The sequence below is a fragment of the Pituophis catenifer genome, unplaced genomic scaffold, assembly GCF_029215685.1.
Source record: "Pituophis catenifer annectens isolate HBS135680 unplaced genomic scaffold, rPitCat1.0.hap2 SCAF_6, whole genome shotgun sequence".
In the NCBI taxonomy this organism is placed as follows: domain Eukaryota; kingdom Metazoa; phylum Chordata; class Lepidosauria; order Squamata; family Colubridae; genus Pituophis; species Pituophis catenifer.
The window spans coordinates 30,917,149-30,944,789 of NW_027256886.1; the positions used below are offsets into that span (position 1 = coordinate 30,917,149).

The window sequence follows — 27,641 nt, forward strand, 5'->3', positions numbered from 1 at the left end:
AAAACTAATGTATTTCAGTATAGATTGGAGGCCTTTCAGACAAGAATTTTAATTACTCATACCTCCTCTCTTTAATGTGCATTCAAAGAGCTATTAAAAGACAGTTCTTCAAGAGAGCATTTGGACAAAATTTAACTGATTGTCATCCTGTTTCAAACATAGCACTTAGGTTGTTGCGAGGATTGGTGATTGTTTTCCTTTTCTCCTGGCTTTAATCATATACCTTGGTTTATTGTAAGATGCTTGGATCCTTTGGGAATTGAGTGGAATAGAAATTAAAGTAAATAAATAAAGCATTATAAATATTTAATAAATCATAAATCATAGTCAGCCAGAGTAAATGGTGATCTATATATGTGGCTGCCAGTTTCTTCCGTAAACTCTCTTTAGGAATGCAATGAATAATTGCCTAGAGAATTCTTCTTTGGCAGCTGGACTATTTTCCTGCCAGAAGATTTAAAATGATACATTGCTTAAAAGTTGATTGATCTGGTTTAAAACTGTCTTGCTCCTGAGCCAGCAACTTCACTTGGATCATTTAGTCAACACATTTATTTTAACAGGATTTGGCAGAGAGGATTTATTGTTAATATTTAATAAGCTAATTGGTTGTAAATTAACCAGCTTGGTCTTCCCTCTTTTTTGTAAACATTAAAATAGTTATAGATTGACTTCATTCATTGAGAATTCATTACAAGAATTTTTGTCAACTTTTGAATTACATCATCTAAATTCCTAATGGAGTGTTCTGTATAATTAAAAACAAATTTTATCAAGAAGGTTTTAAGGACTAAGACAACTAGTTGTTCCACTTGATATGCTTTTAAAAAAACCTTTTTTTGCAGTAAGTTTTTTTTATTTTATTCACACTTAAAATATAAACTCAAAGAAAAAAAATAAGAACAAAGCAAAACTAAATAAGACATTAAAAAAAGAATGTAGGAAAAAGTAGCAGGGGTTAGTGGACTACATAGATTGTCCCTCCTAGTTGAATACTGATAAATATATTTCACATATAATAGTTTCCTCCCTTGCGACCCAAGCAATTTGACATGATACTGTCTAATATATATAAACTTCAGAGCAGTCTGTTAACAATATATATTGTATGTCAGTCACAGAAAGTCAACAATGGCTTCTAATCTACCATAAACCACCACAATTCTTATCTCGGTCCATGTAGGATCAAACATTCTCATTTGATTTTTAAGAATAAAGCTTTTCCTTAAATTTTTAATTTTAATCGAGATCTTTCCAAACAATTGGATCTCATTCATCAAAATCATAAGTTTCTGTTGTAGATATCTCCACAGCATTTGTTGTTCAAAAAAACCTTTTTCAGTTGGATATAAGTCCATTCCATTCCTAAATCTCTGTCTTCTTAAGAAAGTCCAGTTCATTACTCAGCAGTTCTGTCAATTCTAAGTCTTTAAAATCCATGCCATTTTCAACCTTCTCCAACAAGCCTGCTGTTTTCAAACCAAACTTCTTGTCTTCAAATCCACCAGTAACACATTAAATTCCAAACTGTCCAATTGTGAATCTGCTTTAGATGCTGTTACTTGTCTCTGAGTATCATCTTTGGGTTGATTTAGAAGCACTGTTATTTTATCAAACTTTTAATCTAAATTTTCAATTTGAACTTGTAAGTTGAAAAGCATTTTTTTCTCAACGGCTTCCCAAAGTTCTTTGTCTTTAAGACGTGAAAGAGAATACCTTGGAAGATCTACAGGATGAAGAGGTAAAGCAAACCTCATCTGATGCAGAAATATTAGAATATAAAGAAATTGGTAAAATTCTGGAAAAAATTTAAAAATGTGGATTTTAAGATGGAGATGACAGTTAAAGTGGAAATAATTCAAGAGTGTGATCTGGATAATGACTCCTTACAGTCATGCAATCTGTCATTTACAAAAGAGTTTGCTAAAGCTTCGAAGAACTCTTTCAGATGCATAAAGAATAAGTGAAGAGAAATAAATTCTATGAAACATCTAAGTAAATTAAAAATCAAGATTGGTAGAAACAAAAGGAAGTAGTATAAAGCTAATTTGTTTGACCAAAGTTAAAATAAGACATGCTTCTATGAAACTCTGGGAATCCTGTACATACTTTTTGTTAGCAGTAAGACTAAAATATTATTGATTTTCACATGGATAAGGATGAGTTGTGAAAAGAAGAGATACTTAACATGTAACTTTATAGTCAGTGAAAAATCACTATGTTTGTACTTGTTAGGATGAAGACCGGAAATCACTTCTTTAAATTTTTCTTTTCTCTTCTTTCCTCCCCCTTTTTTTTCTTGTACTTTCTATTCTCTCTTTTTCTTTCTAAGTTGAATTGGTATTATTGTATTATCTTATATCTTCTTTTAAAAAACAATTATTTTAAAAAACCCAACTTCTAGAACATATTACATAGTTTGGATTAATAGAAAAAACCCAAACCATTTATGCATCTGTTGGTGATTTTCTATTAGCTGTATATTAAGGTATAAAGGGTAACTTGATTGGGAAGTGGAAAGCATTTTGTATACACTGAAAATGCCAGCTTTCGAAAGCAACAGGGCAGTATATTTTTATTAAAAAATCTAATGAACTTATACCTTGCTTAGCTTCATCAGGATTTGTATTGTATCTCTGATAATATTTATTTCATGTCCGGGCTTGATTTATGAGAGTACCTAGCTATGTTGAATTACAATGCTTGAAAGTTACTGATGAAAGTACATACTTTTTTCCAAAACATTCCTTAAAAATTACTTTTGTGTTTTGTTTTAGTGAGACACCATCAAGCCTTGCAAAGCTGCTTACTAGAATGTGTTTGAAGTCACACGTCATAGGGAATGGGAACAATATAGAAGTTGAAATCCCACCTACGAGAGCTGATATTATCCATGCATGTGATATCATAGAAGATGCAGCAATAGCGTATGGCTATAATAACATTCAGATGACGATTCCAAAAACGTACACCATAGCTAATCAAGTAAGATTGCACCCTCAAAGTAAATAGTCTGTATTGTCAATTAAAAGGCTAGAAGTATGCCAGAAGAGTTTGTAGAAGGAAACTGTGCCTAAGAATTAAAACATTTTCTGTCATATCTTGTAGCAAGGGGAGTTTACCATAGCAAAGATACAAAACAGATGCCTAACTGATCTGAGAAATTCAAAAGATCTGCAATGTATGGGCTTCCAGAAAGGCAAGGTTTAAACCTGGAGGCCGTATATTCCATCTCTAATTGGGAACTGCATTTCCTCTGCAGAGACCAGATGTAACTGTTTGGTGTTATTCCATTCTTTTTTTTTTAAAGGGTAAACTAACAGTGATTTCCATAAATATATGATATTCATTGAGCAGAAAGAACTTTTATTTTCTCTTCTAGTTTCCTCTCAATAAACTCACAGAACTTCTGAGGCAAGATTTGGCCGCTGCAGGATTTACTGAAGCCCTCACTTTTGCTCTGGTATGTGTATAATAGATTCTGTTTCTTGAAAATAAGATTTCATTAGAGGGTACTGCATCCTAAAAAGAGATAGACTACAGAAGCACTCCACAATTGTGAAGCCTTGATTTTTTAATATCTCCAGTATATATTTCATATATGATGCTACACTAATAGTAAAATGTGATTGTTGCAGTGATTTATTTTGTCTTCACTAATTAGAGCACAAGAAGAAATCATAATATTCCTATTTTGTGAGGAATGGTGTTGATAAAGACGCAAACTAGCTTCAGCATGTTCAAAGAATGAGAGTTAGTTTTCTTGCACTATTTTCAACATCTGAAAATTCAAACTACAGTGACTGTTCAGTTGTTACCTTTATTAAAAAAAGAAGCGTTTCAAACCACCTTCAGTGTCTTTATTTGTAAGGTAAATACTAATATGTATGTCAGCAGACATCAGTAGATTAAAGTAGGGGTCTCCTATCTTGGCAACTTTAAGACTTGTGAACCTCTGGGAGTTGAAGTTCACAAGTCTTAAAGTTGCCAAGGTTGGAGACCGCTGAATTAAATGAGTCACTTGCTGAGTATTCAGAATGATGAAAGCCTCTTTGCAAGAGCTAGCAGCCTCACTTGCTTTGAACAAAGCATATGGCTTTTTTGAAGAAACTTCAAGAAGACTATAGTAATAAACTGCTAAGTTTAATTTAAGTTTCAGCACTGAAACAGCCACAGTTGTCCTGATAGACTTATTGCTTATTGACAGTAACATAGTTCCAGATAATTCATCTGGGGATAAGAAATGGAAGATAAAGTTTTACAACTCCTTTCAGATAGGTATTTTGCAGCATGTGGTGTGCATGTAATATACCTCTCTTCAACTTATTAAAGCCTATCATTTTACATAACTGCTGAGTTGTTTTATAAGCTGATCCTGACAATCTCTGCATGCATGCACACGCACAATCCTAATGGAGGTTTGAGGTTCCAATTTTTAGTGGCTTTGCTCCTACTTGAATGGTGCTGAAAGAATTTTGTAATAGCCCAGCGGCATTGGTAATGTGGTCCCATATCTTTTCAGCAATGTTTCAAATTATTTTTTTTTAAGTCTAAAGTGTTATAAAAATTGTTATTCCTTAAACAACGATAATTAAAATCCTGAAGGTAATAAAATATTACTAAATTAGGTATTACCGTAACATGAAAACTAACTCATTGTTGGGGATTGGGCCTTCTTTTTTTTTTAGTCTTTTAAATCTACTTCTTGCAGTTAAGTTGTAATTTAACATGATTAAATACATTGACTTCCTATATCCATATCCAGTGTTCCCAAGAAGACATCGCTAGTAAGTTGGGGATTGATATTTCTGCAACAAAAGCTGTACATATAGCCAATCCCAAAACAGCTGAATTTCAGGTAAGGGGTACAAGAATTTCAGTATGAATCTGAAAAAAATTGTTGCAATCCTTTCCATAAAATAGCTTGCTGGAGGACCTCCAAGGAATCATACCTGTCTGGGAGGGTACATCTGTAACATCACTGAGTCCTCCCCCCACCTTACTTTTGTGAAGTTCCAAAGTTAGGAAATTACTATCAGCAATGTTTGTGTCAGCAATCGTAGATTCTCAAAATGGGACTATTTTGAGGAAGGTTCCAGTTTTGGAACCAAAATTCCTATAAATCTCAGGAACATTCAGCTTTATCAGGTTGGGTCTTTCCTGAAGCCAGCATAGCTAAAACCATCTTGAAAAAAAACCCACTCAAATTATATTAGAGTGTAATACCCATACATAATATGCCTGGCCAGCGGGCAAGATTGTGAATGAGACAATACATTCATCTTCATATTCTTCCCAACCTTATTTATTGATTTTCTAAAGTAGAAACTATTAACATGCCAACTTTTGTTCAGTACTTTTATAGTTCTCACTTGTCAAGGAAAAAATATTTTATAATATTTAATTTTATCCATATTTCAGTTTATTTAATACGAGCCAATATTGTTAATACTGAGCTTTGTTGACAAATAATAAAGAATGAGAATAGCTGCTGCATCAGGGAGAAATATGGAATAAGTATTTATGGTGAATTATGTAGATATTTATTAGATTATTAGCCTGCTTTTAAGTTAACCAAAATACTGAAAAATAGCCTACTTATTTAATACTCTTTCCTCCTGTTTCCCCAACAACAACCATGTGAAAACCCATTCTATGCTGGCAGCTTTTCTCTTCAGGGAAGTATAATTTATCAAGCACCTTATGTGTCCTTATAGGTAGCACGGACTACACTGTTGCCTGGACTCTTGAAAACTGTTACAGCTAATAAAAAGATGCCTTTACCTCTGAAACTCTTTGAAATTTCTGATATTGTAGTGAAAGATTCCACCATGGGTAAGAAAATGTTCATTAGTGTAAATGTAAGGGATGTAAGTCATTTCACCATAACTGAGGCATCCATAGTAGAAGATTGTGGTATCCTTACTAGACCTGATTCTTCTCTTTCTATGCTCACATATGATTATGTTATGATTATGCCGTCCCAGAATAGGGGTTTTTTTTAGCAACTGATATATGCAAAGTGAATAGCCCTGGTGGATCTCAAACATCCTTGCCAGTTTTGGATCCAAAAAATATACCTCTAATTTCTGTTAAAATATATTCCTTTAAACTTTTTATCTTTTTTCCCATTTCAAGAAACTTAGACAATGTAGGATTTTTAGCCTGGATTATGTTACGCTAAATAGCAATAGCACTTAGATTTATGTACCACTTCACAGTGCTTTACAGCCCTCTCTAAGCCATTTACAGTGTCATGCTTTACTGAATAATCTCAGCTCTCTGATTCATGCAAACTAAGCAGTAGTGGGTTTCAATTTTGGTCACTACTGGTTCGCTCACGGGCACGCACACACACACGCGACACTTCTGCGCATGGACCGAGACGTCCAGGTGGGCGGGCAGTGCCTCCCGCCGCCGCCGCTATCGGTTCGCCTGATCCAGGGCGAACCCACCACTGAAACTAAGCTGGGTTAATAAAAAATTAATTTGTGAAAAAATGTTAAAGAGCCGAGGTGGCGCAGTGATCAGAATGCAGTCCTGCAAGCTACTTTTGCTGACTGCCGGCTGCCAGCAGTTTCAGCAGTTCAAATCTCACCAGGCTCAAGGTTGACTAAGTCTTCCATCCTTCCCAGGTGGGTAAAATGAGAATCCATGTTGGGGGCAAGAGGCTGTCTCTGTAAACCACTTAGAGAGGGATGTAAAGCACTGTGAAGCGGTATATAAATCTAAGTGCTATTGCTATTGTATTAATTGATTGTTTTGAGATCCTTTGTTACAATACTGTATTATGAAAAAACTTGTTTTTAAATGTATATTCTAAAATCCTCTAAAGGCATTGCTTCTGCTTTTGAAAATCATAAAGCTAAGACATTTGTTAGCCATCACAGTTTTATTAAATAGCATACTTAATAGAATCCAAACTATGTTGCCACGTGTTTTCACCAATGCTTACTTTTAGCTAAATTTATTTATTGGCCGTTGTATTTGGTCAGTACTGTTTAACACTGTGTAAACATTTGTCAGTTGGATTATAAATATTTTTCATTAATAGATAGTTCTAAACACACCACAATAATATGTGTAATTTGAGTGTGTGTCCATTGCATAGTAACAATGGAGTAGAATGTTCAGCTTGAATTACAGTACAATATATGAATATATGATAGTGAACTATCTCCTGATGATGTCACTATTAAAATGGACATTTTGGAGAACAAGCACCAGACAACAGAAACATTGAACAGAGAAATGTTTTTGCAGGCATTTATTAGTTGTTTCATGAGTTATCAATGTGTAGTTATTGCTGCTAAAGTACTGATAACAATACTGTATGAAAAATAATTTTTCTAAATATGTTTTAATATTTTTTGCTGCCAGGGGGCAGCATATACTAGTATTTCATGTTACATTTTCTTGGCTTGTTCCAAAGAGCCCCCACTGATTACCTTCCTTGTAAACTGAATGGAATGGGTTTTTCAGACAGCACTTTGAACTCTCTACAAAAGATCTGTAATTTTTCCTAACATCTTGGTTTCTTCATTTTAAAACAGAAACGAAAGCAGGAAAATTGTTTTATGGAATGATGCAATAAGTTTCTTTCTATTTTGCAAAAAAATAAAAACAAAACCCACTAAGTATATCTAAGAAAATTTTGCCTGGGTTTGGCAACAATTTTTTTATATGGTCTGTAGTAAATGAATTTCATATTGCTATTTTTATTTCTGATTTCATTTTTTGACCATATTTTCCAGTTAAAAGGCATTCAACATATAAACCATATGGGACCATAGTTTATCATAGTGATATAAAATGTTTATTTGCCCACAACCATATTTGGCTTTTTAGTAGTATATTAAGTTGCCAAAAACTTGTGGAAGCACAAACCTAAAAAAAATTATATGATAGAATTGAATATGATTACATTTAGTTCTAATAAATACAATTAATATTAGTAAATTCATTCTAAATTTTCACTCAAAATAAAATTACAATTTAATGATAAATTTTGGAAGTCTTTGAATGTTTGAGAACTACAGAAGCCCCGGGACTTCAGGTTGTTTATCTCTGATTTATTGCAATGTGTATAAAGAAGAATAAGTTATAACAAGCTTTCCCCTCCCATCTCTTCTTGCACGGCATGGGAAATCCAGGCAAACAGAAGGTCTCTGAGACTAAAACTGCAACTTTTCCCCGTATGTTTAACTCTGGTTTGGTGTATTAGGATAATACATACAGCTTTTAAAAATTAGTATGTCAGCAAGATGACTTTGTTAAAACCTGGCTGTTAAGGGGGGGGGGGGTATTAATCTTGTGATCCTCTGAATTAATACCAATCAGTTACAAGTTTATGTTGCTTTAAGGTTAGTTTCTGAAAAAATGTATATGTTGCATATTCTTCTTTACTCACCATTCAACCCTCAAGCAACTCATTGATGGCTAACTGCTGGACATACATGTACGGATGTATCATGCTGAGAAAGATGATAAGGCAGCTGGGCATATTTATTGGTAGTTAGCTATCAGGAAAGATAAGCCAAATAGTCGCCCATCAAAGCTATGAATTTTTCTACCCATGGTTTTGTTAAACACTGATACCTGATAGGATTGAAACAAATATGGTCTTTAAAGTGCAGTTTTTACAAAGTTGTTGATTTTTTCTTTTGTTTCTTTTTCCATCTTTAGATGTAGGTGCAAAAAACCATAGGCATCTTTGTGCTATCTATTATAACAGAAACCCTGGGTTTGAGATTATTCATGGGTTACTGGATAGAATCATGCAGCTCCTGGAAATCCCTCCAAGTAAAGAGAATGGATATTATATTAAAGCAGCTGAAGGTAAGCCAATATTTGAAAATGCATTTGGATGTTCTTGTACATCTGTATTAAATAAAATGTCCATCTCTTAATGGCTTAAAATTCGAATCCATTGTTCTGTGGCTTAGGGTTGTTAATTGCTTAAGTTTCACTGTCTTCACAAATACTGTAACTGGTTTCTTTATTCTCATAAAATCTTCAGCCTGAAGACATGACAGAATGTAATATAGTGGTGTTCTGTAGAAAGGGGGGGCATTTTAGTAAGGTCTTTTAAGTTTTTGCAAGCCAATATGCAGTTTTATTGTTTCAATGAATAACCATGCTGAAATATAGCTTTCTTGTATTTTATTTTAAAAGTGTTGATCCCTGCTTTTCTCATTTAATGTTAGATATTTATAGAAGATAGTTCTCTTCTGCTCTGAACATACAATATGAGGAATGAATGTGCCGTGGATCTTAACTTTCAGATAGCTATTGGTTTTATTTAAAAAAGGACAGAGTTTTGCTTTAATCAAGGATATGCTTTATCTATGACCATTATTTTCAACAAAAGTTATATAAGTTTGGCAAATGCATGATTATGCTTTAAATGTGCATAATAATGTATTTGTGAACAATTCTGTAATTCAGGCAGATTGTGTATTACATCAGATTACAGACTTTAGTTTAAGAAGCCATGAAATATTGTCCATCTTGAATGGACAATTATCTTCTTAAGATCTATATAATTTACTTCCCATAATTAGATAGAGAAACAAAATTACTTTTATACTTTCATTCAGACTCCATATAGTTTAATCATGGCTTGCCATTGGTTTCACTAATATCTAAATATTAATAATGTTAATCTCATGTTCATAAACTGTTTTGTCTTTAAAGTATAGCAGTTTCTTCAGAACAATAGCAGATGCTTAAAAATATAGGTGAAATGTTGATCTCCTTAAAATTAAAATTAAATTAAAATTTTATAGCCCTGATAATCAGGCATAATTCAAGGTAGAACATCGCTTGTACAAATATCTAGGGCAATGAGGTAAATACATTTCTCCAATAAAGCTTTCCTTATAGAAACACAAGTGCCAATGAGCAGTAATCATATTTTAGTCCTATTGAAATCAGTTAGTCATTACTAAAGCATGACTTTCTAAATTTGGATCTAGTTCTGAGCAGTTAAATATTTACAAATTCTTAACCATCTTACAGATTCTCCTTGTGTTCTGAATATCCGAAGCCTATGTGTCATCTTTAAATTTGGTGCAATTTTCCTATTCCACCCAGATATGGAATAGAATAGAATAGAATATAGAGATATTATAGCAGGCTACTTTTTTTTCCTTGAAAGTATGAATTACTTGCTTGTATAGATTTTCAATCCTATCTCTTTCGAGTGATACTGTATGTTCTCTTCTAGCAGATATGGAAATGTGACTTCTGTGTTCTAGAATCTAGACCCAGAAAACAATTTGAAGGAACACATGATGCAATTCTATTCCTGAAATTAAGTAAATTTATGCTTCTTATCTGCTGGGATAAGAGATCTTGTCAGACAAATGTGCAAGCTTCTGTGCTCCTGAGAAAAAGTACAAAGTTCAGCAGATTGTTTCTGCTCTGAATTTTCTTTAGAAGGACTCTAGCTCAAAGGGAAAATATATTTTGTTGCTTCTAGTGAAAGAGGTTTTGCTTCATTGGAGCATGAAATCTCAGAGATTTGCTACAAAATTAGATAGGTCAATAATCGGAGATGCTATTATATGTTGTTAAATTGGTCAAAGGGAAATTAACAGTCATAGGGCCACTTTTTCAATTTTACTAGACTAAGTTTAAAATAGTTTTCAAGTTTGCAATATAGCTGTAAAGAATTAAAAGTATATGTGCCATCACCCAAAGACTCTAGTGCAATAGTTGTATATCCAGTGGTCTGTATCACCCTATTCATTGATACTTTCATTTATTTTTTGTGTGCAAAGACTTATGATTCTAATCTATTTCTTTCATTTACCACTGTATTTCTTCTTCCAAGATAATAAAATATTAATTCAACATTATTTACTTTTATGGGAGCAGGAAAGCATTAACTACTGATTTAAAATGTTTTCTGTGAAATAGATTTTTTCATGCTTCAGTGCAGAAAATATCAATGTTGTCTGCCCCACAGTTTTTTATAAAATGTTTATTTTAAAAGACATATTTAAATATAGAGATGTGTTAATATTGACCGTGAATAGTTTACAGATAGTAAAAACAATAGAAACTGTTTACAAATTTTCAGCATAGTATGTCTTAGGCATATTATTTACATGCCTGGCAGAAGGACGGTATACAAAATAAATAAATAAATAAATAAATAAATAAATAAATAAATAAATAAATAAATAAATATTATTTACATACTTTTCTGCCTTTGGATTTATATGTGACATTTTACCAGTGAATTAACTTTTCAATTCATATAAGAATGATCAGAACCTGTTTGAGTTTAAAAATAGAGTTACAAATCATGAATCCCATTTCACATTTCCTTGTTTATTAACCTTAAATTTGAAAAAGTAAATATTCCACGCTGGTATGAACTAAATGAGAGTTGATTTCAAAAGCAATTCTTATCACAGGAAGTGAAACAAAAAGAAAAAAAATGTTTCTCCTCCTACTTAAAGATATATTCTAAGTTGTATTTGTTACATTATTCTAGGTTTTTTAAAGGAAAATATGATTAAATTGATTTAATAAAAAATAATATTCTTGAATTCCTTTAGATATATCCAGGAAGGTATTATTATATTTTCTGATTAACTTTGCAGTAAGTGCTTAACAGTAACAGAGTTGGAAGGGATCTTGGAGGTCATCTAGTCACCCCATGTAAACAACCGTTTTGCAGGATTTTTTTTTTTATCTACTTGTAAATTAATTGAGATGAAAATACCTGTTTCAAACATTAAGTTTGTTTTCTTTGGGGAGAAATGGCTTAAAATGCTGTTGCTGCTGCTTTGCTCTTTCTGGCCTCTATTAATCTAAAGTCTAGTGTGTGTATTATCATGAATGAAAAACAGCTCTCAAGGCTGCAAGATACATTTTACGGTAATGTAATGAGATTTTCAATGTCATTTGGGACAGCCCACTGGTCAGAGTGACTGATGGATTTCCTCTGAGTTCTTGATAAAGGTAATGAAAAGTATACCCAGGAGCAGCCATTCTTACCTGAGTGATTTCTCAGTCTAATAAATCATCAGTTTGGTCAATTGATTTAAGATAATGAAGATTCAACCCAGGCTTGGCTTTTTGAATTATTGTTATCTTTACAACAGCCCTCCCAAGCTGCTTTTGTCAGATCTGTTAGGACTTAAATATATTATGGTGTTAATATTCCTTTAAATAGAACTATGATATATTTCCAGGAAATGGTAGATTTTAAATTGGCAGGTCCATGCTTAATTTTAGATTGCAAATCCTGGGATTGTTGACATGACTAGTTGCTGACAATAGTTGCATTCTGCCATTTTCCTTTTGAAATATTTGGAAAAGAAAAATTATTAAAGTATGTCAAATGTGGAACTATTTTTTTTTAAAAAAATCATGCTGTAGTTATAAAAACGAGGGAAGAAAGAAACCAAAATTTGAAACACTTGTATTTGATTTGTCACACTCTAATCTACAGTAAGTAATGGTTTTTGTGTTACAGATGTGCTGCAGACTGTTTTGGTCAGGCTTTGTACAACCTAAATAAGTTCATATTTTTTAAAACTCAATTGCAGAATAACATCTAATATTTTTTAAAGCTTAAGGAATGAATTGCTGAATTTTCATTCTTACTTCAGACAAAGTAACTTGAGTCACAGGAATAATTACAAGCTATGATCCAGAATTATTAAGTTAAGAGTTTAAATATAATGTTGGGAGAGTTACCTTCCCATTGACTCCTATTTTCTCTCCTAATATAAATAGAAATCTATTTAGGATATGATACTGATTAGGTCCATGTAATTAGTATTAACTAGTTACTGGAGAACAGGGGTGAAATGCTCCCGGATCGGAGCGGATCGGCCAATCCTGTAGCGATCTTGGCCGGTGGTTCGGCGATCCAGTATCAACGTACCAACGACGGAGCATAGCTCTGCCCACCCGGCCAGGTGTCATTACTTCCTGGTTGTAACCAGGAAGTAATGTGTTTTTTGTGCATGCGCAGAAGATCTGTGCGTGCCTGTGACGCGTGCACTTCCGAACCGGTAAGGAAGGTAAGTAGATTTTACCCCTGCTGGAGATGCATGCTTAGTGCATCAAATCTGATTATTATAAATATTTCTATGCTGGTCTGATTAGTACCAAAATAGAAAACCACCTAGAAATCTTAAATGTGCCAGTATTGAGTCATATCTTGGAAAAAAGTTGGGGTGGAAATATATTATTAATCCATGGAAAGGATACAATAAAGATTTGTTAAAAAAATATTAGCATGCTAAGCTTTGTATGAAAAGGTGCAAGTACGAAAAGGTTCAAGTATGTTTCTTCCTGGATTTATTTAATACCCAGTGTTTTATTTAATTCTCTCATTAAAGATAATTCAAAATATTTCATAAAAAATAAAACATGTTCAACATTACATTGCATCAAAAATTTTACCTCCCATTTGAAGTAAAAGTACAAGTAAAAGTGTGAGAATTAATGATAACTTTAAAAAAATATCCTCCTTTTGTTACTCTCAAGTGACAAGCAATCACTGGAAATCTGAAACAGTATCTGTGAAACTTCTCTTTTGGCCTTTATGTCACTGGAAATCTTGGTATAGCTACTGTTTCATAATTACTTCATACAGACCTTTACAGTAGCATAATGTTGAATCTTTTGGAAAAATTCCACAATTGTTTCAGACTTTTTCCTTATACAGGTTACATTGAGATGTATTTGATTGTGAGAGCATATTTGCTTGTTCATAATTCCCTCTGTTTTTCCAACAATAAAAACAACATTAAATTATAATTATTATGCCTCCAACTCTTAGAATTCTAGAAAACCAGATAAAAGACACTAATGATGGTTATAATTTAGCCCAAATAAAGTCCAAATAAATAAATAAAAATAAAATAAAATAAAATATTAATAATAATTGAAAAAAATAAAAAAAAATAAAGTCCAAATAAATAAATAAAAATAAAATAAAATAATAATAATAATAATAATTGAAAAAAATAAAAATAAAAAAAATAAAAAAATAAAAAATAAATAAAGTCCAAATAAAGCTACTAGTTGGTAGTCAATATTTTTGGCTATTTTAAAACTTTAGTTCATTCTGTTAGTTGCTAGTTCCATTAACTAACTTTCAAACAATAAGGGTAAAGGACCTATTTCCAGAGCTAATGTTTCTCATTCTATGTGGTCTTTAGACCAAATAAAAATACCAGCCATCTTTTAGGTGAAGAAATATTGATTTACATATTTTTTAAAGTGATACTTATCATGTCACTTCCTAATTTACCAGATTATCGTTAAATAGCAGGAAAACTGCCAACCATGAGTAAGTTGACTACCTGGGGTTTCTGTGTTCATAGAACTCAATACAGTAAGAGCTTAGACTACCGCGAGAATTGGCAGACTACAGTGCTTAAAATATCTTCCTTCCTTCCTCTCTTTTTTTTCTTTTTCCATGTTGAGAAATGAGCTTTTTTATAAGAACAGAAAATCTGACCTCCAAAAATTCTGGAGAATTATTTATAGAATTAGAGATACTTTCTGTTCTTTACCTCCTCCATATGTGGATTACATAAAGTTTTGATTTGCAGAGTGAAATGGATTATTCATCATATAAACTCTTATAAAGGAATAAAGGAATGTGAACATATCCTATTTTTTAAAAAAAGCGACTCTGAATTGGTTCCAATTCCATTTTTTAGAAACTAACACATTATGATATATACTGTGTTTCCCTGAAAATAAGACCCTGTCTTATTTTTTTTTTTTTGAACCCCGGAATAAGTGCTTGGTCTTATTTTCGGGAATGTCTTATTATTTTGGGACGTGTGGAGCAAGGCGGGGCTCCTCTTGCCGTCTTACCTGATTTCCAGCTCTGTCTCCCTAATCCTAACCAGAGGAAATGGCGAAGACCAGCTGCGCATGTGTTTAAATATTTTCAGGGAGGGCTTATTTTTTGGGGGGGAGCTTATTTTAGCGCACACACTCAAAAGCCCGATTGGGCTTATTATCAGGGGATGTCTTATTTTAGGGGAAACAGGGTAGATAACAGAGAGTTGTCTATCATATAGGTATTTTATCATAAAATATATCCTTTATCAAGTCTTCTGCCATCCATAACCCACGTTGAATAGTTTACAATTTATGGATGTGTAGTATGTCAGATTCAAGGCAGAAGAGGTGCTGCTCCAGAAGGTTTGTAGGTATGCATGCTCTCTCCTTCTTGGCACTTAATTACAATTTTGCATTTTCCTAAGCCCGTAAGGGGGCAGTGTGATCCCTGAGGAGGGAAATATTTGAGGTAAAGAGATGCTAACAGGGTACAGTAGAAAGCTTGGGGTTAGGTGGGGTTGTTGATGGTGCCTCATCTCAGACATATATTTTCTTCAGATTGGGTGCCTATCAGATGAGCACCTTTGCAAGCACCCCCTCTCTCAAACCACCTTTTTGTTGCTTTAAATCCAAACAATTGCATACAGAGTCTAAGATCAGTAACTGATTCCCCCCCCACACACACACCCCATTTTTGTCAATGACACCGTTTAAGGTGCTTCCAGGGTGAAAGGAATATTTGGTGACATCATCGTTGCCTGGTGCTCCTTTCATGTTCCCGTCAAGGACCTGAAATGAACGACGGGAGGAGCTCACTCCACCATACAGCAGTACTCGGGTCTCAGTTGTGGGCTTGCTAACTGCCAACCCAGTGTCCTAACCATGTGAGCCACCGCACTCCTTGTAACTGATTTCATAGTAGTTAAAAACTTTGACCTATAAATATTTATATTGTCATTTTAAAATTTAGATTTCTGTCTATATTCTTTTGCATAAAGCAAGGATACAGTATAGAAGTTGTGGCTCAGTATTATATACAATTAGCCATGCTAGCAAGAACTGCTGGGGCTCAAGGAGCTGCCGCAGATGGAAGCTAAATTAGTTCTTGCCCTGATTGTATAACCTAGAATGAAAAAGGGCACTATCGGCAGATGATAGAGCGTCATATTGGAAGATCACTCTTTGAGGGAGATGGGCAGTTTAGAAATATGAAATAGAAATAAATGAAAAGAAATAGTCTGGAAAACCAGACTCCAAGTTTAGTTTCTGGTCTGTTTCTGTTATATTTTACAATATTTGTAACTGTTGTTCGATCTGCTTTACATTTTGCATGAAATTACCACTGGAAAATTATATCCTGCTGTAGAAAGGTATTAGCCAGCTGATGTAAACACTAATGTGTATTAAGCTTTATTTTATTAATAACATACTTCATTACAAAAGTTATGAAAGCGAAATGTTTCCTCTTAATGGGAATTCAGACCCCCTGATTCTGAAGTGGACTAGGTAATTATACCTTTTCATCTGCATGCCTATCCAGAATCCACACCTGTTCCCACTGATTCCAAATATACAGTAAAAGAAAGTTTTCTTTTTGATCTTCAAAAAAGGGATGAGAGGCACTTGTTGAATTAGGGGATTAGTTTACATGTATTAAGAACTTTAGTGGCTGTTAACTGTTTCTCTTCCAGTAGTTTCCTTACACAGATCAGTTTACTTGTTCGCGTTTGTTTTGTAAACAGTAAACTTCTTTTTCTTCTTATCCTTTCATATGGGATGTGTGTTACAGATGTTAGGGAATAGAGGAGAATAGATAACCTTCCATAAACTCAGAAAAATAATTCTTTATACTGCCTAGAAAAGATATTAATTTTTTTCAGGCCTGATGAAATCAGTCTTGATGTGATTTACGAATGCATCATGTTTCTGATCAACTAATTTTTTTCCATTTCATGTTAAGATAATAAATATTAACTCTTGGAATATTTGGACTGAGCCTTTAATAATCATGCTGGATAGCATAGTTCCTTCCTCTTAATTATTGAAGCCCAACATCTAATTTTTGTTTACTTATTGTTTTCAAGCTATGAGTTGAATCAGTATAGTCTTTAAAGCTGATGCTAACTCTGATCCTATATCATTTCGTTAATCTTTTCACTCCAAATATGGAAAGGAGATTGATAGAGAAAAGAAGCTATGTATAGACTATTTGACAATAAAGCACACTGAGAATTCAACAAGCTCTTTGAAGGTCAATTAACCAGAAAATAGGCTAAAGACCAGGTTTTCCATTGGATTAGTGACCAAAGAAGATGCCCTGAATAATCAAAGCAGTCTTGGCGTTAGAACACAAAGACAATTATCAGTTCTTAGGGACATAAGTTTAATAACAGAATTCTTTGAACCTCAAAGCATTTCAGAAATCTTTTTCTTACTATGGATCATTGATTTTAGTTTATTTGGATGTTATAGGGTTTAAAAAGTTTTAGAGCTGCCATTTTCAGAAGGCAAGTATGTTTATCTAAAGACTTTGGAGTTCATGCTTTATCTTTCTTAATTATCTTTTACAGCACTCATATACTTTCAAATTCAGTCTCCTTTTGGATTCCTTGAGGCATTTGAGTTTAAAAGCATGTAATAAATTCTTAATTTTATGGGCTTTAAAGTAGAGGTTTAACATGTGTGTTTTTATATGATTCCATCTTTTTCTGCATCATATAATACAATTTTGATCTATTAGATATGCTTGCCAATACATCTTACTCTGTAGTTTGGTGATTCTCAGCCTTAGGCCCCCAGATTTGACTATTAGGACAGAACCCCTGTGAACCAAAAAACAAACAAAAAAAAAACAGTAGTTAGCAGGAAAAGGCTTGATATAGTTTGCTAATTTTTTTACCATGGAAAATAACATTTTATGTGTACTAATTCATAGGAAGCTTTTTTGCATGTTTTTTATTACTGTGGAAGATAACAATTTATGTACACTAGTTCATGGGGAACTTTCTTATAACAGGAACTGACATGTTTGCTGACCCTAACTACAAAATTGGACTTGAATCTAATATGCATTCACACAGGATTAAATTCCAATTAATATATTGAAAACATGTATGGTCAGATGTCTGCTATGACCTAGTTAAGATGCCATTGGGCTGAAGTTTTTCTTTCCCATAAGCTATTCTTATCTTTGCATTTGAAAATGACATCTTTCAGGATTAATAAAATCTAGTTTCATTAAGGAACATTCTTTAAAGCAGTGGGAATTTTACTTCATATAATTTTAACAGAAATTTTATGCATATTATTGGTCCTTAAAGCAACTCAAGCATATTGCTATCCTACTACAGAAGTGGCAACTATAATATGCCAATGCATTCTGGGTATCATGCATTTTTTACTTGTTGTAAATCTCCTAAAAAATGATAAATTAATAAATTAGAAGATTGTTACCTGTGAGAAATAACACTCTGCGTACCTATTTTGATTAATTCCTATTTTCATATTAATTTTTAGGTCAGTCTATTAGCATACATCTTCTGTTGTGAACAGAATAGTACTTTTGCTGAGAAATTAGCCTTTCATGGTAGTTTAGTTCATACAAAACTAATTGTTTTGTAATTTGTAAATTTTAATTGTTCTTTGTAGAGTGGTAGAGACCTAAGAGGATACTGCAATCTAACTTTTAAATAATCGTAGCTAGGGTATGAAAAGAGATTCCTCTGGCCTGCATGGCCCAGTATAAGTACTTTTAAAGTAATATTTTTCCAACTCTGTCCGTGGGCATGTTTGCAAGCGAACAAGTGATTTAATAGTGACCATTATGATACTATATATTGACATTATTTCTTTCAGTTCTGTATTGTTTTTTCTTGTGGCAGAATCCATAAATCTAAATAAAGTGGTGTTGCTGTAATTCAGCTTCTCACATCATCCTGTTTTCACAGGTACACATTTTCAAGACAACTGAAGACACTGAGATTAGCTTGAGATAATTTATGGAAATGTTTTCTAATACAGTAGCGGATTCTTTTTTTTTTAATGCTTCTTAGAGCACTTGCATTAATTAGCTATATTTAATATTAATGATTTTAGAACTACTTCTTCTAATGAACTTTTCAGGATTATTTTATTGTCCTCCCCACCTTTGCCTTGTGCATAACTTTACAATGTAATACAACTGAAAAATCTCAGATGTGGCAATATGTGCCTAGTAATAAGTTTATTTACAAATCCAATGTGAGATAGAGAGATACAAACAGAAAGATAATTTTTGAAATAGAATACCGTGGACATTTTCTCAGAATAGTATTTATTACTTTAAAATTTTATATTAGCATTAAATTATGAAATTCTATTGAGATTACTGGGGGGGGGAAATGCAAGCAGGGTTATAAAACAGGTACTTCAGTTGTAATTATTTGAATCTGTAGCCTAATTTTACCTAGTAATTCAAAGTTTTAATTTTTTAATTAACCACTTGGACACCTTATGTTGAAAATGTAGATTTGAATTTTAAAGTTTCCTAGCAAAACTTTTCCCAACTTTTTATAAATGTAAAATATATACTTCTGAAAAAAGGCTTGACTTTTCAAATGCTTTTTTTTTTCTCGATTGTGTTAACACTCTAAAATGGGAAGCCATTTTTGTTGATTTGCAACCATTTCAATTGAATCTTAGGTGCTATGGAGAGTTTATCTCTGATTTCTGTTTGTTCCTAGAAATACTAACTCTATTGTCCCTTTATTTGCTTTCAGACTCTGCTTTCTTCCCTGGTCGTTGTGCTGAGATCTTTGCCAAAGGACAGAGCATTGGGAACTTGGGAGTTCTTCATCCTGATGTTGTCACCAAATTTGAGCTCACTATGCCCTGTTCTGCTCTAGAAATCACAATTGAGCCTTTCCAGTAAGAAGAACATCGTCCTTTGGTCCAACTTCATTCTCTATTTTATTTTGTCTTGCTACTGCCTAGCAGTTCTCTGTACGTCAAAGTATTAGACCAATGTTACATTAGGCTTTATTAGGATTTAATATATTATTACTGTAATAAGAAAAGTTTTGGTAACCAGTGAAAGCCTCTTTTTTAACAGTTAAGGACATCAATCTTTTTAAAAAACAAGGCAAAGTATCATAAATATGTATTGGCTAAATGCTTCTTTGTTTCCTCAGATAGTTTAGTGATTGAAATGTAGACTGTTAACTTATTGCAGCTACACCAAATAGAGTGATAATTTATAAAAACAAATGTGAACTAAATTGAGAGGTTAATTTTTTCCTGATTATAAACATACATGTTTCTTGTAAGCTGAAACAAACTTGTTTTTTCCCCCATGGTAGCTACACCATAAATTTTTATTCTATTAAAAAAAGGGGATCAAAATAAATTTGCCTACTCAGTTACCCTTAGTTGTAGAACATACAATTGTAAGCAGCTGTATGTTAAGACTAAATTATACATTGATTCTGCTTTTTCCTATACTAGAAATAGAATAAGGAAGCTTTGTCATTTGTATGTAGTTGCAAATGCCTAAAGATATTTTTGTCTTCTAGACATGGTGTTTCTTTGCAGATTTTCATATTGAGTAAATAAGCCTTTTGATGAAAAAAAAAAAAACAACTAATGATCTTAGGTGAACCCCCATTTTGGATTAGTTGTGGTGATGATGAGATTACAGGGAATTGAAGCAAAATTTTGGACACTAGTGATTTATGCTGAAAATCTCATTTGTTAAATAAATTACCAATAAATACCTTTAACCAAGGGTGCTATTCAGCAGGTTCTGACAGATTCTGGAGAACTGGTAGCAGAAATTTTGAGTAGTTTGGAGAGCCGACAAATGCCACCTCTAGAGTGGGGTGGGAATGGGGATTTTGCAGTATCCTTTCCCTGCCATGCCCACCAAGCCACACCATGCCCACCAAGCAACGCCTACAGAACCGGTAGTAAAAAAAAAATTGAATTCCACCACTGCCTTTAACACATAGACCACTTGGATGGAGTGATCAAATTAATGGAGGCAAGGCTATAGGATTTGTATGCCTGCTTTAAATGTTAATCACGAGCCCTTTACCTAGCGTCCATATCTAGTTTTATATGTTTGCAAGCAGTCTTATTTAACATTTTAATTCAGTGTCTACATGAACTAAAAATAACCAGAAAATACTGTATTTGTTTGTGCTTCCTTGTTAAGAGCATTTGACATTTATACTTTGAAATAACTTATATAGTACACTACAGATACATATATGACGTATGTTTTAATTTAAAAAAATATAGAAACACATAATTTGAATATAGCAATTGATGGTATTTTTTCAGATTATGTATTTAGCATATTACGGTAAAATGATACAAAAATAGAAATTGTATACTTTATAAATAAGAACATATACATGCAGTCTTGTTGAACAGCAAAAACTATGTGCTCTTCATAAAAACAGTTATGTAAACAAACCCAAAGCTTTTGGGAAGACAACATACATTTAGAAATTTATTTTAAATAGAATTGTCCTACTTAATTCAATAATGCATTGCATTACAGTAAAACCAAGATTTAGCATATCAGATGTCTGTTAAATTCCAATTTATATAGTTTACCTCATTTGTGTAATTATATCACATTAGTGATGTAAGTGAATAGAGGTGAAGTCCAAACAAAAACATTTTATATCTAAAATCTGTTCAATTAAAATCTATGATATGAAGGTTTTACTGTCTTCTGCTCCCGCTATAATGTGAATACAAAGAATACTTAACCAGTAGTACTAATCAACTATTCCAATCTCCACATGTTCTTTCATATAGCCAATCGCCTCATCCATCCATGCTCATTTGTAACGTTTAGAATGTGAATGAGCAGGAAAAAGACTTAGAAGCAACTCAGCACCTTTCTCTTGTATTACCATTAGAATACATAAGCTGCTTCCTTTATGCTGTCAGTGCTACATTCCTGAGAAATGTCTACAGTATTTTGATATAAGAATATTATGTCATCATACAATCAATATCTTTCAGACTCCTTATTCAAAATACAAAGAGAAAAATGAAAATTCCAACCTGTATTCTTATGGTATGTAAGATAAAAGGTTAGGTTGGGGACTGTGACGGTCATTTAAACCCTAGAGGAATAGTGCAGCATCTCCATTCCGAGGAAGATCATAGCATGCATTTATTCCCAATCACATATGTTTACAAACTGTTGAAGACTGATATTGTACTATATTTGGTTTCCCTCAACTTACAAAGCTGATAATTCTCAGCAATATACATAGAATTAAATGTCATTCCTGATTATTATTATTTTTTGGTCTGTGACCATCTCTCTCACACTGAATACTAGAATAACTAAATCCTATCTTTAGTCTCCAGTATTAGCAATCCTAAGAGTTTATGCAAAAGGCACATTCCATTCTCCCATCACCCCAGCCCCCCAACTACTGCAAATCTTTTTAATCTGCAGTCCATAATCTGGACAATTAAAAACAAAACAAATGCATAGCATTTAATTTAAACCGAAAAATGTATATAGTAGTGGCACAAACATTGTAGCACTTAGACCAATAGAAGAATAGGTTATAAATTTATAGGGCACTTCAATTTTTATTTGCTGCATAGCTACAACATCACTGTTAGAAACCTTGTGCCAAGAACATAATGATTTACGAACAATAGTTTTGGCAATCTGCCGTGTCATCATTAAAACACCAATCCCCACTATAAATTTTGCAAGCACTAGCAAGATAATTTCACGATTGATAGAAGAAACACTGTAAGTGACATCTGTAGATGCAGCATTTGAACCATAATGATTATTTGCCCAAAACCCGATAATTGCTCCTGCCGAAGCTCCTAGAATAGTGGTAGTATCTGCTCTAGTTGGACTGTAATAATCTAGTTTGGGATAATTGTAGCACAAGAAGAGGGGCACAATGATGCAGAATGCTGGACAGAAAGCGCTGGTGAGCATCAAATGGTCCACGATATCCCAGGTAGGACAGGTAATAGCAGTCAAAAATAAGGAAATTAGACTGCCGACAATGACGTCCTGGAAAAACACATAAAGATATTAGAGACACAAGTTGCCATTTGTCTCAGAATACAATCCCTAACTTGAATTGAAAAACAGGTTTAGAACATGACAGGTCTAGTAGACATAAGAAATACCTTAAGAATAAATGTCAATGAGTAACATAACAAATACAAAAGCTTGGTATGATGTATGTCCTTCAACTTCTACTACTTCACTGAAGCAAAATTTAACTGAGGAATCTTCATCACTTTTATACTCTTCATGGGGTGGGGGTGGGGGGACAGGAGAGGATTTCTGCAAGAGCAGTAAATATGCTACATTTGCAGAATTAAGGTAAAATTTATAGGCAGAGTATGTATTCATATATCACTGTATGCAAACCCATAATTTAGATTTGGACCTTCTTGCTGAAAGGCAATGAAGTAATGCTTCTTAAATTAAGATTTCTGATGACTAGAAATAAAAAAAGTTTTTTTTCTTTCTAGTCACCAGCCTTTCCCTCCCATAATCTCTCAGTTTAATCATACAAAGATGCTTTTTTCAAAGGCAAATAGATTTTCTCAGTTTTTTCCTTTGAAAAGTTTCACTTCTCATCCAAGAAACCTCTTCATTCTGAACTGCTTTGAGGTAACTATTTCCTGGATGATTGAGAATCTCCATAGGCACTCAATTTAATAACTTCGTAATTTCTGTGCAAAGAATTAATGTTCCTTCCTTACGTTTACTTTTTTATGGGTGGCTTTAGGCCAAACAATATCAATTATCTTATTTTTATCTATTTTTCATATTTTTCATCTACCCATTTCACTCAAAGAGGGACTCTGGAGAGTGTTCAGAAAAGGACTCTTGATAATCAAAGTCATCTTGAATGACTACATTTATTAAGAAAAAAGACCAGTTTTTGAATGCTTCATTACTGCTACTGTAATCTACACTAAAGAACTTTAAAACATCAGTAATGCTAGTACATATCTCAAATTAATTCCATTCCACACAAAAGAAACAAAGAATACCATCACAGATTTTTAAACAAAAGTCTTCTCTATTTCTCTTTCACACAAACATACACGCATATGCATGGTCATTACACAAATTATATTCTACACATATCTTCCCTAGGCTGCTATCCTTCAGAGATATTGAATTACAGCTCCTATTGCTAGCAGGGATGGTGTAGTCCAAATCTTTGGGAAGCATCATTCTGGGGATGTTAGTAGAACTTTCTCCACAGAAAATCCATGATTCTATATATTCCCTTAAATTATGATTGATCTTAGATACTAAATCCTTAATTTGGAGCTGGCTGCTCCTGTATCCTGGAAGAAGTTGAAGTGGTTCATCATAATATTCCTGCATTAGATGCCAAGGGTTATATTATTTCATACATTATGGTGCTCCTTATGGTCTTATGAAGGCCTAGAGGCACTAGGTTTTGTTTTCATCTTCCACTACTATAATAGGATATGCAGCAAGTATACTGTGTAGACAAATGGTTGTAATTAGGCATACTAGAGTATAGCTAGGTTTAACCCTGTGTATGTATGTATATAAGTTATTACTGTTGGATTTAATAGATTTCTTCAGAGAATTGCTTTTGGAACTATTCCCATAAGGGATTATGTCAGAAATGGAAACAACATGAGATTTACAAGAAGAGGTTGGAGACAAGAGCTAGCAAGAATCTAATAACCTGATATTTCTTGGAAAGTGTCCTATAATTTAGCTGTAATAAACAAAGGATGTGTGAAGCATAAAGAGTAGCCTTCAAGCAAAAGGATATAATATTTCTGGGGATTAAAGGTTCATTGGCACTTGTATTTGTGAATAAAAGTATGCAATATTTGTAATCCATGTGCATGGATTACATTCAAAAAGAAACAGCCAATGTCAAACTTCGGTACATTTTTTCCTGTTATATACGGTAGCATCATCTTATATTATCCTTTTAGATGTTTAGCTTTGGAGAGAACAATGTATTAGATGAAGTCTAAACGTAAGAAATACGTCCATATATAGGCATATCAATCTAGCCAATAATCCCTTCCATCATTTTCTCCAGGTTTGTGCCAAGTATATGATAAAAATTGGCCTAAAAGCTTCAATATAATATTTTAGTCACTCTGTCTTCCTCCACATTTCAGTTTGAATTGTGTGTGTGTGTGTGTGTGTGTGTGTGTGTGTGTGTGTGTGAGAGAGAGAGAGATGAGATGAGATGAGATGAGATGAGATGAGATGAGATGAGATGAGATGAGAAGGTGTGTTGCCAAGGGATTAGTTATGTTGTAGCACCCACACTTACCTTAACTCACAGGTGTCAAACACAAGGCCCACGGGGCCGTCATGCTCTACCCAATTGAAAGAGAAAAAATTGGACCAGCGTGGCTACCCAGTGTGAAGAGGAAATATGCCAGCAGTTTGGGGAGTGGCATCAAGTTGGCCATGCCCGCCCAGGGAGTGGCAGTCGGCCATGCCCCCCAGCCCCTCCCCCCAAGGTCAACCACAGCCCTGATGTGGCCCTCAATGAAATTGAGTTTGACATCCCTGCCTTAACTGATCTTTAAAAAAAACTAAGCAGAATTGAACTGGGTTACTACTTGAATGGTATATCAAGAAGAAACCCCAGGTTACTATTAGACTAGGAAATTAAAAACTATCCTAGAAAAAAGTAATAGTCATTTCCATACTGATGCTAGGAAAACCTCATGAATATGTTTGTGTAAAAATCAGGCGTCAAGCTTGATTTGGGATAATTTACTTTTATTTATGTGTGTAAACTGGTTAAATTTAAATTTAAACACTTTGGAAATAACTTACTATATAGGATCAAAGAAAATACATATAACATGAAGAAAGGCTGGATTTAGGCATTTATGTAAACACATGGATGGCATCAAAAACAAGGTAGAAAATAGGTCATCCACAAAACTCTTTATCATCTTGGGCTTCCTTTCTGAAAAACATCTTGAATCTGAATCTGAAAACATTTTGTATCCCAGGATTCTGCTTTGTTAACATATTGCATCTAATGAAAACTTGAGCACACTGTCCTCAGAACTCTGGCTGACTGCATGGAATTCAGGAACAGAAAAGGGTACACCAACACACATATCCCATTCCCCCATTTTGTAACTGCATGCCTGAAGAAAACTACATGACATCAAATCTCATCAAGAACTATGCTGTCCCTGCCGCCAGAGCGTGTTCTTTACTTCCAATTACTCCTGTGTTTTTTTATTCTCTCCCGTGTAATGAAATTTTATGAGATTAGTAATTTGAAGCAAGAACTCAAGACTTTTAGGTGGTGAGAGGGGAATGGGCTATCACATTATTTAATGACAACCAGGACTGCAAAATATTGTTGTTCCTTTGTCAGAAAAAACCTGGGTCATACTCAGATGGGAGAAAAGAGACTACTGAACTAATCAGAAAATTCTAGTTGAAACTTTGGGAGATAAACATAGCATTTTATTTTAGAAACATGAGCACATTGAGATCTCCATGTTATTGTATATATAAGTAGTTTCAAACTCCAGAATATTTAAGGTAAAAACTATTCACAGAATTATAAGTTACTGAGATAAATTGACATATAATTTTATTAAAGTCATGAGAATTTTTACTGATTTTTTTTTTTTTTTTTGCTTTAATTTATATGCTGCCCTTCTCCAGAGACTCAGGGCGGTTTACAATGCGTTAAGCAATAGCGTTCATACTTTTGTATATTTATACAAAGTCAGCTTATTGCCCCCACAATCTGGGTCCTCATTTCACCTACCTTTGAAAGGATGGAAGGCTGAGTCAACCTTGAGCCTGGTGAGATTTGAACTTGCAGTAATTGCAAACAGCAGATGTTAATCTGTTAATAACAGTGCTTTAGTCCACTGTACTACAGGCTCTTGATTGATTAACTAACTGGGGTAACTAAGCTCTATAAAGGGGAAGAAAGAATTCTCTGTTCTAAACTAAATGTCTTGATCTAATAAGGGTTTCCATCAAAATTCATAGTAATGAATAAACAAATGTAGCCATTAGCAGCTACAATGATTTAAGATGCTTATATGAGTAAGCTGAAATTATCATTAAAATGTCTTATTTGAACTTCTCATCCCGTAAATAACATTAAGTCTAACTCTCAGTAAATGCACTCAATCAGCTGCACTATGTAGCAAACAAGATGTTTTAAAATAATGGAGTTTTACCTCATAATTTCTTCCAGTTTGATTAGATCACACATCAAGAAAAGTAAATGTGCAAATGGCAGTGTTAGACTCTACCTAAAGCAGGGGTGCAAACTCGCGTCATCACAGTGTCGTCACATGACATATCGTGACTCTTCTCCCCCCTTTGCTAAACAGGGCATGGGCGGGGCCAGTGTGTTACACATCCAGCCTGCAGGCCGCAAGTTTGACAGCCCTGACCTAAAGGCATATAAAGATATATCTCCTCAGTGAGCAAAGTCTTAAATCATGAAGAAACAAATTTTCTATTACTTAGGTTCAGATTTGAGAAATGTCTACAGATTCTTTCAACTTGTATGCTTTGTATTGCTTAATGCTTTGTATTTAACTTTGCTGTTATACTTTGCTATATCCTATCTTCAGCTCAAGGCAGATGTCAAACTGATGATGGGAGCTGTAGAATAACAAGCTGGGGATTTGGGCTTATTGCTCCTTTAAGACACAGAATAGCAAATCGTTGTTCTTAATTTTCAAATCCTGATTTATGAAAACATCAAGCCAGAATTCCTTGGGCTTGTTTAAGTGGGAAACTTAGGAGAGGCATG

The 27,641-nt window shown here is 33.6% G+C and overlaps 2 protein-coding genes across 2 annotated transcripts in view; one reads left to right on the forward strand and one right to left on the reverse strand.

Moving 5' to 3' along the window:
- Nucleotides 1–20,084, forward strand: part of FARSB (phenylalanyl-tRNA synthetase subunit beta) — a 34,648-nt gene extending 14,564 nt beyond the window's left edge. The window contains exons 12-17 of the mRNA XM_070945222.1: nucleotides 2,778–2,985; nucleotides 3,383–3,463; nucleotides 4,766–4,858; nucleotides 5,718–5,835; nucleotides 8,686–8,838; nucleotides 19,587–20,084. Coding sequence (XP_070801323.1) covers nucleotides 2,778–2,985; nucleotides 3,383–3,463; nucleotides 4,766–4,858; nucleotides 5,718–5,835; nucleotides 8,686–8,838; nucleotides 19,587–19,738 — 805 coding nt within the window. The 3' untranslated portion in view covers nucleotides 19,739–20,084. The remainder of the gene's footprint in view (nucleotides 1–2,777; nucleotides 2,986–3,382; nucleotides 3,464–4,765; nucleotides 4,859–5,717; nucleotides 5,836–8,685; nucleotides 8,839–19,586) is intronic.
- A 2,246-nt stretch (nucleotides 20,085–22,330) lies between these two features.
- SGPP2 (sphingosine-1-phosphate phosphatase 2) overlaps nucleotides 22,331–27,641 on the reverse strand; it is a 35,469-nt gene continuing 30,158 nt past the window's right edge. Inside the window, exon 5 of the mRNA XM_070946050.1 lies at nucleotides 22,331–22,873. Coding sequence (XP_070802151.1) covers nucleotides 22,331–22,873 — 543 coding nt within the window. The remainder of the gene's footprint in view (nucleotides 22,874–27,641) is intronic.